The 18,306-nt window shown below is 50.8% G+C and overlaps 1 protein-coding gene and 1 non-coding gene across 7 annotated transcripts in view; one reads left to right on the top strand and one right to left on the bottom strand.

Moving 5' to 3' along the window:
* Positions 1-3,810: 3,810 nt before the first annotated feature.
* Positions 3,811-3,914, bottom strand: LOC125995451 (U6 spliceosomal RNA). Its single transcript, XR_007490976.1, has one exon. It is a non-coding gene; the product is annotated as a U6 spliceosomal RNA (small nuclear RNA).
* A 3,150-nt stretch (positions 3,915-7,064) lies between these two features.
* Positions 7,065-18,306, top strand: part of MARK3 (microtubule affinity regulating kinase 3) — a 96,661-nt gene continuing 85,419 nt past the window's right edge. For all 6 annotated transcript variants that reach the window (XM_049790336.1, XM_049790335.1, XM_049790334.1 and 3 more), the window contains exon 1: positions 7,065-7,115. In XM_049790336.1, the coding sequence (XP_049646293.1) occupies positions 7,065-7,115 (51 nt within the window). The remainder of the gene's footprint in view (positions 7,116-18,306) is intronic.

Below are 18,306 nucleotides of genomic sequence, written 5' to 3'. Positions count from 1 at the left end.
CCCCAAGCCAGGGGCAATTTCTGAGCGCTTAGCCGGGAGTAACCCCTGAGCATCGAACGGGTGTGGCCCAAAAAACAAAACAAAAATTCTTATCTGTTTGTTTCTGGGCCCCACCCAGCGGTGTTCAGGGGTTACTCCTGGCTCTACTCAGAAATGGCTCCTGGAAGACTCGGAGTTCAGGGGACCCTATGGGATGCAGGGGATCTGACCCAGGTCTGACATGTGCAAAGCAATCGCCCTATCCGCTGTGCTATTGCTCAGCCCCCTAAAAGTAAATTGTTAAAATTATTTAATTGAGCCACTTTTTGAGATACACAGTTAGGAAGTTGTTCATAGTTGAGTTTGAATCATAGGGCACTTTAGTTTGTTTTGGGGACCACACCTGGCTGCATTCAAGAGTTACTACTGGCTCTGTGCTATTGCTCTGGCCCCACAATGTGCACATTTTTTTTTATTATTAAATCAAGTCCTCCCAGGAGATCTGGAAAATATAAGCGCTCTACTTCCCTTGCATCCGAGTATTTAATCTGAGGGAAATCGTCACACTTGGAAGGTGGGACCATCTGGTTTCAACACCAATCCAAAATGGTACATTCAAAGCTGATTCCAGGGTGCTAGGGAGAGAGCACAGCAGTAAGGCGTTTGCCTTGCATGCTCCATACCCAGCAACCCATATGGCCCCCCAGCCTGCCAGGAGCGATTTCTGAGCACAGAGCCAGGAGTAATCCCTGAACGCCGCTGGGTTCAAGCAAAACAAAGCTGATTCCAGCCTTTGAGTAACAGCGCATATACTGAGTGACAGAAACAGACCAGTCCCATTAATCCCACTTCATACTCTTGCCTTGGTGGGGGGCCTACTCCCAGGAACACACAGGGTTCATTCCTGGAGTGTTTGGAAGACCATGAGTGCAGAGACTGAACCATGCAAGAGAAGTACCTTCGGCTCCCAAGCAGCTGGTTAAGGAATAAAACTGTCATTTGTGGGAGGCCACAGGCCTCCTGGTGGTGCTCGAAGGGCCACATCCAGCCAGTTAGACCTGTGCAAGGAAGGTGCCATACTTCCATGCTATCTTTTCAGCCCCCATATATATTTTTTTTTGTTTTGTTTTTGGGCCACACCCGGTAACGCTCAGGGGTTACTCCTGGCTATGTGCTCAGAAGTTGCTCCTGGCTTGGGGGACCATATGGGACACCGGGGGATCGAACCGCGGTCCGTCAGGCAAGGCAGGCACCTTACCTTTAGCGCCACCGCCCGGCAGCCCCCATATTTTTTTGTTCTATTTTGGGGCAATACTCATCAGTGCTCAAGAGTCAGTCCCACTGTTTGGTATATATCCCAAGGGATACCCATGGAAACAAGGTCAGATCCTAGAGCTCTCTCACTCTGAGTAAGCTGAGTCCCCAGCAGAGGCCATAATTTTGCCTAGATGCTGCCTCCACAACATCCCACAGCTTTGACTAGCAAATTATTATTGTTATTCAATTTTTCTTTGGTTTATGGGTCACACCCGGCAGTGCTCAGGGGTTATTCCTGGCTCCATGCTCAGAAATTGCTCCTGGAAGGCACGGGGGACCATATGGGATGCCGGGATTCAAACCGATGACCTTCTGCATAAAAGGCAAACGCCTTACCTCCATGCTATCTCTCTGGTCCCATTCTTTTGTCTTTACTTTTGTTAATTTTTTGTTTTTGTTTTGTTTGTTTTTGTTTCTGGGTCATACCCGGTGGCGCTTGGGTTACTCCTGGCTCTATGTTCAGAAATGGCTTCTGGCAGGCTCGGGGGACCATATGGGATGCCGGGATTTGAACCACTGACCTTCTGCATGAAAGGCAAAACACCTTACCTCCATGCTATCTCTCCAGCACCTGTTTTTACTTTTTGGACCACACTTATTGCTCAGTTCTGGCTCTGTGCTCAAGGATTAAAACTTGTGGTGCTCAAATGGGATACTGGAACTGGGGAATTAAACTCTGGCCAACCATGTGCAAGGCAAGAACCTATTTGTTGTGCTGTGTCTCCACAGTCAGTTCTTTCAATTTTTTGGAGGAGCCACACCCAGCAGGTGTTCAGGGGTTACTCCTGGCTCTACACTCAGAAATCACTCCTGGCAGGCTCAGGGGATCATATGGGATGCTGAGGATCAAATCCAAGTCATGCAAGGCAAATGCCCTACCCACTGTGCTGTCACTCTGGTCCATGGCTTATTTATAAATAAGTTATCAATGTACTTTTTTTTTCTTCATCAATGTACTTGTAGAGTGCACATAGGTTTATGGTGGTTTTATTTTTTGGCTTTTGGGCCACACCCAGGATTTACTTTGGCTCTGTGCTCAGAGATTACTCCTAGCAAGGCTCCACCTGGGGTGCCTGGGAAAAACCTAGTTGACTGTGTGCAAGGTAAGTGCCTTCCCCACTTTTTTTTTTTTTTTTGGTTTTTGGGCCACACCCAGTGGTGCCTGGCTGTCTGCTCAGAAATAGCTCCTGGCAGGCACCGGGGACCATATGGGACACCCGGATTCGAACCAACCACCTTTGGTCCTGGATCGGCTGCTTGCAAGGCAAGCGCCACTGTGCTATCTCTCCAGGCTCCAAGCCTTCCCCACTTTTATCTCTCCAGCCCCAGGTTTCTATTTAAGGCACTTTAGGAAGTTGGGGGGTTTATGGTCCACAAGCCTACCAGCTTTAGGTATCAGTTGCTGTGTTCTGCTTAGAGGCCAGCTCCTCCTGACTCACCTTCAAGCCCAACAGTTATCTATCTGCTTCGTGGACACATGATGCACTCCTAGTCATCTGTCTGCCCCACTTGCATGAAAGGAGGTGCTGAGAGGGAGGCCCCGAAGGGACTCTGGTGACTCAGAGGTCTGCTGGGCCAGCCCATGTCTGAGGCATGTCTGAGGCTCCTCGAGGGCAGGGAGCTGCTTCCTGCCTCTCGCTTCTCCAGGACCAGGGATCTTCTACAGCTAGTCTGTGCTGGTCTTTGACTGAATTATGCTGACCCCAGTGGTCCCATGACAATTTCCACACCTGCTTTTGCTCTGATGTGTGCAGTGACGTGTGGACTTTGGGGGTCAAGGACACAGGGTGGGGCCCGGAGAGATAGCACAGCGCCGTTTGCCTTGCAAGCAGCCGATCCAGGACCAAAGGTGGTTGGTTCGAATCCCGGTGTCCCATATGGTCCTCCGTGCCTGCCAGGAGCTATTTCTGAGCAGACAGCCAGGAGTAACCCCTGAGCAACGCCGGGTGTGGCCCAAAAACCAAAAAAAAAAAAAAAAAAAAAAAAAAAGGACACAGGGTGGACAAAAGGGATTCTGTAGGGCCACTCAATCCTGGTAAAGAGCAGGATTCCACGGACTGTCGATTTTGGGGGAATGTTTCAGACTTGGTGGTGCTTGAGGGACCATGTGGGGTGCTGGAGATTGAACATGGTTTGGTCACATACAAAGCAAGATTTCTCCCTTGCTGTGCTCTCTCCCTGACCCCTGCACCCTCCCTTTTAATGTGTGGCATGTACCTCTTGCCTTGCTTTCAATGTTTTCAAGTCTCTTTTTGTTTTCTTGGACTACACTCAGCAGTGTTCAGGGGTCACTCCTGGTGGGGTTTGTTGGAACCATATGGGAGCCAGACATAAAACCTGAGTTGGCTGTGAGAAAACCTGACTCTGCACTCAGAAATTGCTCCTAGCAGGCTCAGGAGACCATACGGGATGCTGGGAATCGAACCAGGGTTAGTCCAGGGCTGGCTGCATGCAAGACAAATACCCTATCGTTGTGCTACTGCTCTGGCCCCTATTTTTCTTAAAAAAAAAAAAAAAGTGGGGGAATACTTCATGAACTTGAGTTTTATCCTTGTGTAGGGGCCATGCTAATCTCTGTATCATTCCAATTTTAGTGTAAGTGCTGCTGAAGTCAGCACTGTGACCCGTTTCCATTGCTTTTCGTGCACCCTGGTGTCATAAAGTGCACGAGGACCCTAAACTGTGCTTGGGGGACCGTATGAGATGCTGGGATTTGAACTGTTACCTTTGGTCTTGAATTGGCTGTGTGCAAGGCAAACATCCTACAGCTGTGCTGTGCTTTCTCCAGTCCCGGCCCCACCTAAACCACCTTCTGTTTATGGCGGGGGGGGGGGGGGGCACACCGGTGACACTCAGAGGTTACTTTTGGCTATGCGCTCAGAAATCGCTCCTGGCTTGGGGGACTCTATGGGACGCCAGGGGATTGAACCTCAGTCCATCCTAGGTCAGCGCATGCAAGACAAACGCCCTGCCACTGTACCACCACTCAGGCCCCTCAACTGCTTTTTTAAAAGCCTCACCCTCATAGAAACCAGAACTGTTCTGGTTAAGCATGGTCAGCTCCCACCTCGAGGCGGTTTCTGACTCAGTCTGAATATGCAGTTTTTTTGTTTATTTTGGGCCACACCTGGTCATGCTCAAGCATTCCTCCTGGCTATGCGCTCAGAAATCACTCCTGGCTTGGGGGACCATATGGGACACCAGGGAATCAAACTGCGGTCTGTCCTAGGCTAGTGCCTGCAAGGTAGACACCTTACTGTTCCACGCCACCACTCTGACCCCTGAATGTGCAGCTTTGAGAGAAACAACTGGCCTTCTCCCCACTGAAATCTTGGGATAGATCCTAAGGGCATTTTCCAGCTGTCTGGGGAGGGGAGGTGGGTGTTGTGGGACCAGAGCACATAGCAGTGTGGGACGCTCAGAGCCTAGCCCATGGCCCCATGTGGTGGTAGTCCTTTCCTTAGGTACCTCATCTTGATGATCTGCTCTTGTTAGAAGACCTGTTGTCAGGCCAGAGAGATAGCATGGAGGTAGGGCGTTTGCTTTGCATGCAGAAGGATGGTGGTTCGAATCCCGGCATCTCATATGGTCCCCCAAGCCTGCCAGGAGTGATTTCTGAGTGTAGAGTTAGGAGTAACCCCTGAGCGCAGCTGGGTGTGACCCAAAAAACAAAAATCAAAACAAAACAACAACAACAAAAAAGACGACCTGTGGTCCAGCTTATTCAGCACCAGTATGCTCACAACCCCACCACTTGCCCAGCCTATGCTGGGCTTACTTTCTTTGTAGTTTAATTAATTCAACTCAGGGGAAATCCAACTTTCTCTGATACAAAAAAAAAAAGGTGTTAGATTACATCTTAATTTACCCAAAACAAAGGTCATCCCTGGTTCCTTTGTATCTGTTTACAACTTGATTTTACCCCAAAACAGAGATTGCCTTACATGTAAACCTGGGTGGGATGGCTCAGAATAGGCTGAGCTATCTGTCCTTACTCTGTCCTTACTCCCCCATCTGGGGGTGGTCTTTATATTCAATAAAAACGACCATTCTGGCAGACAACTTGCCCTTGAGACAAGGTAGAAGATTGCCAGAATATCTGTGATTCACCCTCAACCAGGTCTGTTTTATTTCATCAGTGACTCTGTTTTAGACTCCTTCACCTGGGGTTGGTGATACTTGCGTGGGACTTGAGTGGGGTGATTTTACAGAAGGGTACATTGATTTTATTGGACGTTTTCCTGTTTTGGGAGCGCTCAGCAATACTCCGAGTTTGAGGGTTTGGGGGATTACTCCTGGCCATGGATAGAGAAGGGCCTTCCTAGCCCATGGCTTTCTCCAGCGCTCAGGGAATGCCGCTGCTGTCTCACAAACACCGACCAGGAACTCAGTGGGGCCATACCTAGAGCGATCTGGCTGCGTGCTCAGGGGTCACTCCCTGTGTGGACTTGGTCCTCCTGTGATTCAAACCCAGGCCTCCTGCAGAGCAAGTGCTGGGGCCAAGAGCCCTGCCGATCCCAGCAGGTTGGGTCAAGTTTGTAAATTGAACAGGAGGTGTGTTTGCTTTTGTATGATATCCCCACAAGGTTGCCATCAGCAAGAACAAAGCACCAGTGCACCCCACGGATCACTGACCAGGGTGTGCAGGGTGGACAGGGACCAGAGTAGGGGTGGGGTATTTTACAGCACTGCAGGATGGGGGTCTAAGAATCAAGTGCTTGGGGCTCCTGAGTCCTCTGGGCCTCCTCTGGCCAGCTTCCCAGCAGCTGCAGCTGGGGTGCGAGAGTCACCGCTATTTTATTTTATTTTATTTTTGGTTTTGGGGCCATACCCAGTGGTCAGGGGTTCCTCCTGGCTCTGCTCAGTAATCACTCCTATGGGATGCTGGAGAGGGAGCCCAAGCAAGGCAACGCCCTTCCTAAGGGGCTGTCGTTCAGGCCCCGATTAGATTATTATTATTATCAGGGGTTCCTCCTTGGTCTACGCTCAGAAATCGCTCCTGGCGGATCGGGGGATCCTATGGGATGCCGGGATTCAAACCACCGACCTGCAAGAAGGAAACACACAAAAACACCGTCCTGTGCAGGCAAGGCAAACGCCCTCTCCGGCCCTTATCAGTATTATTGTCATGAGCATTTCATTATTCAGAGGCCGGCCCGCGAGCCCAGGTCTCCGGCGGGAGGGCTCAGCCGGCCCCAGGCCCCGCCCGCCCCGCCCCGCCCCGCCCCGCCGGGCCGAGTCGCCCTAGCAACAGCGCGGCCGCGCCGATTGGCCGCTCGGGCGGGCCCGTCACTTCCGGCGGCGGCGGCGGCGGCGGAAGTCGGCGGGCGGCCATCTTGGCCGTGAGGCGCGGCGGTGCCGGACGGCGGCGGCGGCGGCGGCAGCAGCGGGCGCGCGAGCGAGCGAGAGAGCGAGCGGCGGTGCGGAGCGAGCCCGGTGCAGGCGGAAGAGCCGCCGGGCGCAGGCGCCGCTCCCGCAGCCCGCCCCATGGTGGGCGCCCCCGGCCCGCGCCGGCCAGTCAGCTCCCGCGCCGGCCGCGCGTCCTCGTCCGCCTTGCCCGGGGCCGCGGGTGGCGCCGAGTGGAGGCCGGGCCGCTGAGGCGGGCGGCGGCGGCGGCGGCGTGCGGCTCGCGGGGTCGGCCGGTCGCGCCTCGCCTCGCCTCGCCTCCGTGCCGCCCGGGGAGCATGCGCCGCGGACTGGGCCGGGGCTTGGCGCGCGTCCGGGCGCGCTGCTAGACGCCGCGGGAGGCCCCGGGCCGAGCCGGGAAGATGTCCGCGCGGACGCCGCTGCCCACGGTCAGCGAGCGCGACGCCGAGAACGTGAGTGGCCGCGGGCGACGTGGGCGCCTCGGAGGAGGGCGCGGCCGGGCTCGGCGTCTTCCCGTCCTGGGGAAGGCCCGGCCGACGAGCCCCTGGGCGTCCCCGACACCCCGACACCCGGCCCCGATCGGCCCGGCCGGTCGCCGAGACCCACCGCAGGCCAGGGGCATCAGGGAATTCCTTTGGGGCCTGACTCCAGATTCTGCACTCCTGGCGGACGTGGGGGGCCTTCGGGATCGCCGGAGATCGAGCCCGGATCGGTGATTAGCAAGCCAGGCAGACGCCCTCGCGGCTGTGCTTCCGCGCCGGGTGGTTGTTGTTGTTGTTGTTATTGTTATTGTTATTGTTGGGTTTGCGGTCCCACCTGGCTGTGCCAGGATCGGACCCAGGCTCCCGCCCGTAAATCTGTGCACCTGCTTCTTGAAGTTCTTCGAGACGTGGGTGTGGTGGTTTTCAGGGAAATCGCACGCAGGGCTACACTACACATACATGTTCCTGGTGTCTACCCCCTGAGCCACACGCCTGACTGAACACCCTCATCCGAACTGGATAGTTTCCGTCGAGTGGGACCAGCAAAGTGTGTGCTGATGTGTTACTTTTGGCCGTGTTTTCCCCACACCTGATGGTGCCCAGGGATCACTCTTGGCAGGCTCGGATCGGAAGGGATGCTGGGCACCCAAACCCGAGTTGGTCTTTTTTTTTTTTTTTTTTTTTTTTTTTTTTTGTGGTTTTTGGGTCACACCCGGCAGTGCTCAGGGGTTATTCCTGGCTCCAGGCTCAGAAATTGCTCCTGGCAGGCACGGGGGACCATATGGGGCTCCGGGATTTGAACCGATGACCTCCTGCATGAAAGGCAAACGCCTTACCTCCATGCTATCTCTCCGGCCCCCCCGAGTTGGTCTTGTTCATGGCATACACCCACCTGCTTTATTATTGCTCCAGCTCCAGCCCCTATTTTCTCTTAGTTTTACTATCGCAGTGCCAGGGATTCAGGACCTCAAAAATATAAGGCAAGGGCAGTACTTCCGACTTACCTACATCCCTGACCAGGTTCATCCTGTCTTGGCCGCGTGCAAAATAAACGCCTTACATCTGTGCTATTTGCTCCGGTCCTGTTGTAAATTTTTAAAATTAGAAATGACGGGGTCGGTGAGGTGGCGCTAGAGGTAAGGTGTCTGCCTTGCAAGCGCTAGCCAAGGAAGGACCGCGGTTCGATCCCCCGGCGTCCCATATGGTCCCCCCAAGCCAGGGGCGATTTCTGAGAGCTTAGCCAGGAGTAACCCCTGAGCATCAAAAGGGTGTGGCCCCAAAAACAAAAAAAAAAAAAATGACTGGGCCGGAGAGATAGCAAGGCGGTAGGGCGTTTCACATGCACGCAGCAGATTCAGGACGGATGGTGGTTCAAGGTGGTTCAAATCCCGGCATCCCATATGGTCCCCCGTGCCTGCCAGGAGTGATTTCTGAGGGCAGAGACAGGAGTATAACTTCTGAGCACCGCCCGGAGTGATCCCCCCAAAACAACCCATTTCTAAAAGTGCCTACTTTTGTTGTTGTTGTTGTTATTTGCTTTTAGGGGCACACCCGGTGGCACGGCACTCGGATTACTTAATCCTGGCTCTCTTCTGGTAGGCTCAGGGGACCATATGGGATGCTGGGAATTAAACCTGGGTCCGTCTCAGGTTGGCCACATGCGAGGCAAACACCCTACTGCTATGCCATCTTTCCTGCCCTACTTTTATTTTTTATTTTTTATTTTTTTTTTTTTTTTTTTTTTTTTGTGGTTTTTGGGTCACACCCGGCAGTGCTCAGGGGTTATTCCTGGCTCCAGGCTCAGAAATTGCTCCTGGCAGGCACGGGAGGACCATACATGGGACGCCGGGATTCGAACCGATGACCTCCTGCATGAGAGGCAAACGCCTTACCTCCATGCTATCTCTCCGGCCCCTATATTTTTATTTTGTCAGTGCTCAAGGGGTTGCTCTTGGGGAAGCTGGGGACCATGTCATGTTGAATGGACCTGGGCCTCCCACCTCTGCTCCAGGCCCTTGACCTTTCTCTGGTCCCTAATTTTTTGGGGGAGAGAAATTTGGGCCACACCTGGCAGCACTCAGGTTACTCTTGGCTCTGAACTCAGAAATTATTCCTGGCTGACTCGGGGACCTCATAGGATCAAACCCTGATGGGCCATGTGCAAGACAATTTAAATTGGGGTCAGGCCCCCAATTTTTTTTTTTCTTTTCCACTCCCTCCCTCCCTTCCTTCCTTCCTTTTTGGGCCACACCTGGCGGTGCTTTGGGGTTATTCCTGGCTCTGTGCTTAGAAATCGCTCCTACCAGTCTGGGGGACCATATGGGATGCTAGGGATTGAACCTGGGTCCATTCCAGGTTCACTGAGTGCAAGGCCTTGCCTACTGTGCTATTGCTCCAGCCCCCTAATTTTTATTTATATTTTTTGTTTTTTTTCCGGCCACACCCGGTGACACTCAGGGGTTACTGCTTGCTATACGCCCAGAAATCCCTCCTGGCTTGGGGGACCATATGGGATGCGGGGGGATCAAACCACGGTCTTTCTAGGCTATCACATGCAAGGCAGATGCCTTACTGCTGCGCCACCGCTCCAGCCCCCTAATTTTCATTTTTAAAAGCATTATAGAATAGAATGTTTTAGGGGCCGGGAAGGTGGCGCTAGAGGTAAGGTGTCTGCCTTGCAAGCGCTAGCGTAGGACGGACCGAGCGTCCCATATGGTCCCCCCAAGCCAGGGGCGATTTCTGAGTGCATAGCCAGGAGTAACCCCTGAGCGTCAAACGGGTGTGGCCCCAAAAAAAAAACAAAAAAAAGAATAGAATGTTTTATTTTTTCTTTATTTTTTGGCCACACCTGGCACTGCTTGGGTTATGGGGTTATTCCTGGCTCTGTGCACAGGATTCACTCCTAGTGGTGCTTGGGGGAGGCTGCAAGTGATAACTGGGTCAGTCGAATGCAAGGCTAGTGCCTTTTTCCTGATGTACTCTCTCTCCAGTCCTTGTTTTCTTTAAAAGCATAGGAATGGAATAAGTCTTTTTTTATGGCCTCAGGATTTTTTTTTTTTTTTTTGGATTTTGGGCCACACCTGGCAATGCTCAGGGGTTACTCCTGGCTGTCTGCTCAGAAATAGCTCCTGACAGGCACGGGGGACCATATGGGACCCCGGGATTCGAACCAACTACCTTTGGTCCTGGATAGGCTGCTTGCAAGGAAAACGCCGCTGTGCCATCTCTCCGGGCCCAGCCTCAGTATTTTTTAAAAATTTTTCAATACTATTGTTGTTATTATTTTGGTTTTTGGGTCACACCTGGCGACACTCAGGGGTTATTCCTCGTAGGCATGGGGGGCCATATGGGATGCCAGGATTCGAACCACTGTTTGTTTAAACCAGCTGCATGCAAGGCAAACATCGGTCCTGGGTCAGCTGCTTGGAAGGCAAAAGTCCTACCGCTGTGCTATCTCCAGCCCTTAAAAAATTTTTTTAACAGGAGTCTTTGTTTTGGGGGGCTACACTTGGTAGTGCTCATGGGACCATATTTAATACTAGATTTGAATATGTTGGGGTTGGTTGCATGAAGATAGACACCTTAAAAACTATCATCTCAGGGGCTGGAGAGATAGCGGTAGGACTTTTTGCCTTCCAAGTAGGACCGATGTTTGTTCGAATCCCAGGATCCCATATGGTCCCCCAAGCCTGCCAGGAGTGATTTCTGAGTGCAAAGCACAGCAGTAGGGCATTTACCTTGAACACAGCTGAACCAGGATGGACCCGAGTTCAAGTTCCCGAGCCTGCCAGGAACAATTTCTTTTTTTTTTTTTTTTTTTTGTTTTTGGGTCACACCCCGCGGTGCTCAGGGGTTACTCCTGGCTGTCTGCTCAGAAATAGCTCCTGGCAGGCACGGGGATATGGGACACCAGGATTTGAACCAACCACCTTAGGTTCTGGATCGGCTGCTTGGAAGGCAAGCATTGCTGTGCTATCTCTCCGGGCCCAGGAACAATTTCTTTTTTTTTTTTTTGGTTTTTGGGCCACACCCTGTGACGCTCAGGGGTTACTCCTGGCTATGCGCTCAGAAGTTGCTCCTGGCTTCTTGGGGGACCATATGGGGCGCCGGGGGATCGAACTGCAGTCCGTCCTAGGCTAGCGCAGGCAAGGCAGGCACCTTACCTCCAGCGCCACCGCCCGGCCCCATACAATTTCTAAGCACAGAGCCAGTAGTAGCCCCTGAGTGCCATCAGATGTGACCCAAAAACCAAAAACGAAGGAAAAAAAAAAGCACAGCAGGTAATTAAGGTGTTTGCCTTGCATGCTGCTGACCTGACCCTGATTCAATCTCTGGCATCCCATATGGTCCCCAGCACCTCCAGGAATGACCCCTGAGCTCAGAGCCAGGAGTAATTCCCATGAGCAGCACTGAGTGTGGCCCAAAAACCAAACCAAACCAAACCAAAACACACACAGGGGTTACTTGGCCTGGCTGTGTGTACCTGACCTGGTCGGGCTCATTAATGCAGTGGTGCATGGGCCAGGGTATTTGGGGGAGTGGCTCACAGGGCTTTGTGTAGGGGCATGTTGGTGCCATGGAGCAAAGTTTTGGCTTCGGTGATGGGTGTGTTTGAATTACATACTTGGGAAACCATCATTGAGAATAGTGTATATCACAATACCTCAATAAAGAGTTAAATTTTGAGGGGATTGGAACTGTGGTACAATGATAAGGTGCTTGTCTTGTTTGCAGCCAACCTGGGTTTAATCCTTAGCACCCCACAAACCACCAGGAGTAATTCCTGAATGCAGAGCCAGGAATAACCCTTGAGTCTCCACCAGAGAGACTCTCAACCAAAGTTGAGAAAGTATGACTCCATCTCTCTCTCTCTCTCTCTCTCTCTCTCTCTCTCTCTCTCTCTCTCCTCTCCCTCCCTCCCCCCTCCCACTTTTTTGGGGTCACACCCGGCAACGCTCAGGGGTTATTCCTGACTCTACGCTCAGAAATCAGTCCTGGCAGGCTCGGGGGACCATACAGGATGCTGTGATTCGAACCACCTCCCTTCTGCATAAAAGGCAAACACCCTACCTCCATGCTATCTCTCAGGCCCCCCCCCCTTTTTTTTTTTGGTTTTTAGGTCACACCCAGCAATGCTCAGGGGATGCTCCTGGCTCTCCGTTCAGAAATTGCTCCTGGTAGCCGTTAGACTCTGAGAACTGTATGGGATGCCGGGATTCGAACCACTGTCCCTTCTGCATGCCAGGCAAATGTCCTACCTTCATGCTATCTCTCCAGCCTTTGAACTAGCTCCTGAACTTCCTTTTTCAGTCTAGGAATGGAACTGACTTGGTTTCTTGCTGGTATCCTTGGACCCTTCACAGGTGTAATTTTTTTTAAGCTGTTGGGGAATGGGTATGGTTTGAACCACCAGCAGATGCTCTCAGGCTTCTACTGGCTTTTACTCAGGAGTTTCTCCTAGAGGTACCAAGCATTCCAATGTAAAAATATTGTTCAGGCTCTTCTTATTATTATCTCTCCAGCACCTTCCTCTTTTTTGAGGGGTGGGAGCACACCCAGTGACACTCAGGGGATACTCCTGGCTATGTGCTCAGAAATCCCTCCTGGCTTGGGGGACAATATGGGATGCCGGGGATCTAACTGAGGTCTGTCCTGGATCAGCTGTGTGTAAGGCAAACGCCCTAGCTCTGTGTTATTGCTCCAATCCTTTTTTTTTTTTTTTGGTCTTTTGTCTTTTGGGCCATATCTGTAAGTATGTAAGACTTACTCCCATCTCTGTCTTCAGGGGTCACTCACTACTGACAGTACTTAGGGCACCATATTTAGTGCCAGGGATTGAACCATCATCTGCCACATACAAGGCAAGCTCCTTAACAATCTCTCTCTCTTTTTTCTTTTGGCTTTTGGTTTTGGGACCACATCTGGTGGTATTCAGGGATTATTTTTTGTGGGCTGGGGGACCATATGGTATGTACAACCCTGCTATACTATCGCTCTGGCCCCCAACAAATTGCTTTTTTGATTTTTCTTTTGGGTGGATAATGGGGAGTCCACTCCTGATGATGCTTAGGGGTTACTCCTGGTTCTGCACTCAGGAATTACTCCTGATGGTGCTTGGGGATTGAACATGGTAAATTGTACTATCAGATACTTTTTTTTCTTTTTGTTTTTTGGGCCACACCCAGGGGCATTGAGGGGTTAATCTTGGCTTTGGAGCAGTGGCACTAGCAGTAAGGCGTCTGTGCTAGCCTAGGATGAACCCTCCGGCATCTCATATGGTCCCCCAAGCCAGGAGCGATTTCTGAGCTCATAGCCAGGAGTGCAGCCCCTGAGCATCACCGGGTGTGACCCAAAAACCAAAAAAAAAAAAAAAAAGAAATGCTTCTGGCAGGTTTGGGGGACCCTATGGGATGCCAGGAATCAAACCCAGGTTCATCCTGGGTTGGTTGCATACAAGGCAAATGCCCTACCACTTTGCTATCTACCTTTTTTTGTGGGGGGGGTCACTGAGTGGCTGGCACTCAGGGATTATTCCTGGCAGGCTCTGGGGGACCATATGGGATGCCAGAGATCCAACCCAGGTTGACTGTATGCAAAGCAAACACGCTACCTGCTGTGCTATTGCTCCAGCACCACCTAATAGATGGTTTAAAGGCAACAGAAAATTATTTTTGTTTTAGTGTCTTTAGCTAGTGGTGCTCAGGAAACCTTGCAGTGCTATGGATTGAACCCAGTCCTTCTGTATACATCTTCACTCAGAAATTGCTCTTGGCAGGCTCAGGGGACCATGTGGGATTTGGGGATTCGAACCACCGTTCTTCTGTATGCAAGGCAAACGCCCTGCCTCCATGCTATCTCTCTGGCTCCCCTCTTATTTTATTATTATTATTATTATTATTTTTTTTTTTTTTTTGGTTTTTGGGCCACACCCGGTGTTGCTCAGGGGTTACTCCTGGCTGTCTGCTCAGAAATAGCTCCTGGCAGGCACAGGGGACTATATGGGACACCGGGATTCGAACCAACCACCTTTGGTCCTGGATCGGCTGCTTGCAAGGCAAACACCGCTGTGCTATCTCTCCGGGCCCCCCTCTTATATTTTAAATTCAAACCTGAAGGCTAAAACAAATCTCTTTACTGGGAGTCTCCCAGTTTTAATGATATCTTAGTGAAACATTTAAAGAATGTACTTGGACAGGCTATGGAAGTAGTTATAAGGGGTTTGAGGTCACCTGTCTATGCAAAGTGACTGAAAGGGCAGTCAGTAATTGTATCTTGAAGAAAAAGACTTTTTCTGGGGGTTGGGAGTTGTTTCAACTTTTCTTCTTAATAACAGTAGCTACCTGAACTGCTTAGCATAGTGGGCCTTACATATTTTTTTTAATCATTTTATATTTTTGTTTTTGTTTTTTGGGCCACACTTTGCAGTGCTCAGAAATCGATCCTGGCAGCCTTTGGGGATCATATGGGATGCCGGGAATCAAACCCAGGTAGTCCTTGGTCGGCGTGCAAGGCAAACACACTACAGCTGGGCTATCTCTCTGGCCCCTATATTTTATAATCTTAGGTGGATTAGATGGCATTGTTTCTGTGGGTTAAGTGAAGAGTTGGTGTTCAAAGTAAAAGTTTGAGTAAAGCAAAAGGTCTTTTGTTTGTATTTATAGTTAGGCAGGAGGTTTTGGTTTTAAATATTGTAGGTTTTGGGTAGGAAGAGGCTCAAAGGAATGGAGTGCATGCTTTCATGGAATCCCTGGGTTTGATCCCTGGTACCTCATGGCCTCCCACCATGGCCTTCAGGCGAGTGACCCTGAAGCATGGTGTTGTAGACTCAGAGCATAAGTAGCTCTGTGTCTTGCCATGTGTGGGCCCTTCAAATTTTTTGTTTTGTTTTGGGACCATACCTTGTGGTGCGCAGGGCTATATTCAGCTTGGATCTTTTTTTTTGTTTGTTTGTTTTGTTTTGGTTTTTTTTTTTTTGGGGGGGGGGCCACACCCGGTGAAGCTCAGGGGTTACTCCTGGCTATGAGCTCAGAAGTCGCTCCTGGCTTGGGGGACCATATGGGATGCCGGGGGATCGAACCGCGATCCGTCCAAGGCTAGCGCAGGTAAGGCAGGCACCTTACCTCTAGCGCCACTGCCCGGCCCCTCAGCTTGGATCTTGAGGTCACATCATGGGAGCATGGGTGCCAGGAATTGAACTCACTGCTTCCTTGGCAAAACATGCACTTCAGTCCTTTGTGCCATCCTCTAGCCTCTGATAATGGGCTCTTTTTTTGTTTGTTCTTGAGTCACACCCAGAGGTCCTCAGAAATCACTCCTGGCAGATTCTAGGGACCATATGGGATGCTGGGATTCGAATCACATCTGTTCTGGATAGACTGCTTGGAAGGCAAACACCCTACCGCTGTGCTATCTCTCTGGCCCCTCAGAGGTGATTTTTTTTTTTTGTTTGGTTTTTGGGTCACACCCGGCAGTGCTCAGAGGTTACTCCTGGCTCTATGCCCAGAAATCGATCCTGGCAGGCTCGGGACCATATGGGATGCCGGGATTTGAACCACTGTCCTTCTGCATGCAAGGCAAACACACTCCCTCCATGTTATCTATCCGGCCTGTGATTCTTTTTTTATTTTTATGGCCACACCCGGTGACACTCAGGGCCACACCCGGTGACACTCAGGGGTCACTCCTGGCTATTCACTCAGAAATCCCTCCTGGCTTGGGGACAATATGGGATGCTGGGGATCGAACCAAGGTTCGTCCTGGATCAGCAGCATGCAAGGCAAACACCATACTGCTGCGCTTTGGCTCCGACCCCCAGAGGTGATTCTTTGTTGTTTGTTTTTGTTTGTTTTTTTGGGGTCATACCCCGTAGTGCTCAGTGGTTACTCTGGCTCTACGCTCAGAAATCGCTCCTGGCAGGCTCGGACCATATGGGATTCCAGGATTCGAACCATCATCCTTCTGCATGCAAGACAAACAGCCCTACCTTCATGCTATCTCTCCGGTCCCCATCCAGAGATGATTCTTGAAGGGAAGGGAGTCAGTGTTTTTCTAGGGCTCAAACCTCAGCCTACTGTATGCAAACCATGTGATATATTATTGAGGTATCTTGTTTGGGGAGAGCGCCACACGCCACACAAAATGTGGAACCAGTTATTCCTGGTTCCTCACAAAGCTCAGGAATTAACTCCTGGAGACCTTAAGGGATGATGGAGATGCAAGGCAAGTGCCCTCGAGGGCATTTCTTTGTTCCCAGTTGAGCTCCCCCCCTTTTTTTGGTTTTTGGGTCACACCTGGCAGCGCTCAAGGGTTACTCCTGGCTCTATGCCCAGAAATCGATCCTGGCAGGCTCAGGGGACCATATGGGATGCTGGGATTCGAACCACTGTCCTTATGCGTACAAGGCAAATACACTCCATGCTATCTGTCCGCGCTCAGAAATCGCTCCTGGCAGGCTCTGGGAACCATATGGAATGCCGGGAATCGAATTCAGGTCTGTCCTGGGTCGGCTGGTGCAAGGCAAAAACCCTGTGCTATACTATCTCTCCAGCCCCTGAGCTGCCTTTCTATCCCTATAATCAGAATCTTTATGGCTTCATTGACTAATAGATTCTAGAATCTAGAATCCTGGAAAGGTGTAGATGTCATTTCCTAACCTAGCCTGTGCCTTTAGACTGAAATGTTTTATCTGGTATCTGGCCAGAGGATTTTTTTTTTTTTTTTTTTTTTGGTTTTTCGGACCACACCCATTTGATGCTCTGGGGTTACTTCTGGCTAAGGGCCCAGAAATTGCCCCTAGCTTGGGGGGGAACCATATGGGACCTGTTTTTTGTTGTTGGAGGCCTTTGAGGTGTGTTTCTGGTGATATTTTCATGTGCTATCTCACCTTTCTTTGCTTATTCTTTGTTTTGTTTTGTTTTTTTGTTTTTTTTGGGCCACACCTGGCGTTGCTCAGGGGTTACTCCTGGCAGGCACGGGGGACCATATGGGACACCGGGATTCGAACCAACCACCTTTGGTCCTGGATCGGCTGCTTGCAAGGCAAACACCGCTGTGCTATCTCTCCGGGCCCTCTTTACTTATTCTTACCTTGCTTAACTTTTGCCTGTTTGAGGCTTCTCTTGTATCTCCTTAGGCAGGTATTATTTTTATGAATGGATGGACTTAAAGATCTTGTTTAAAAGAAGATTGCAGGAGAGATAGCACAGCAGCAGGGTGTTTGCCTTGCATGCAGAAGGACAGGGTTCAAATCCTGGCACACCCCTCCCCAGCCTGGGGGGGTGGGGTTCCTGAGCATAGAGCCAGGAACAGCACCGGAGTGCTGCTGGATGTGACCCAAAAACCAAAAAAAAAAAAAAAAAAAAAAAGAAGATGATAAAGATTCAGTGATAAAGAACCTTTCACTCACCATGGTAATGTGTTGCAGCCTCTTTTATCTTTTATCTTTGGGGGGACCATATGGGGCGCTGGGGAATTGAACTGTGGTTCATGCTTCATTAGCACAGTGCAAGGCAGAAGCCCTATCACTTTGCTCCTGCCCCTTATCTGTTTTTATTACTTAGGTTCTTTTTTGGTGGTGTGTGGGAGGCTTCCAAGTAGTGCTTCGGTGCCTCAGGGCTACTCCTAGAGATATGTGGCCAAGGGCCAGTAATAGGTCTTTAGGATACAGTGCGGGTAGGACTTCTGTTGTGCCGGGCACCATCATGGTCACCATCATGGTCACCTTGGTGCTTGGCGCCCATTAGGTTCATTCTTGATTGCTCTTGAACTTCTAGGGCTGTATACCTGTCTGTATGTGGGAAAGGGCATGCTCTGCTGGGGATTATTTGGGGGGGGGTGTAGCAGTAGAGATAAGGGGTTGCTCTTGGGGTTGCTCAGGTGACCAAGTGGTGCTGGTGCATGCAAAGCTTTTTGAGCTTTTCTCCCGAACTATATATATATATATATATATATATATATATATATATATTTATTTTTTTTTTTTTTTTTTTTTTTTTTTTGTGGTTTTTGGGTCACACCCGGCAGTGCTCAGGGGTTATTCCTGGCTCCAGGCTCAGAAATTGCTCCTGGCAGGCACGGGGGACCATATGGGACGCTGGGATTTGAACCGATGACCTCCTGCATGAAAGGCAAATGCCTTACCTCCATGCTATCTCTCCGGCCT

Source organism: Suncus etruscus, chromosome 17 (genome assembly GCF_024139225.1).
Source record: "Suncus etruscus isolate mSunEtr1 chromosome 17, mSunEtr1.pri.cur, whole genome shotgun sequence".
In the NCBI taxonomy this organism is placed as follows: domain Eukaryota; kingdom Metazoa; phylum Chordata; class Mammalia; order Eulipotyphla; family Soricidae; genus Suncus; species Suncus etruscus.
This window is presented reverse-complemented; position numbering and strand designations above follow the sequence as displayed.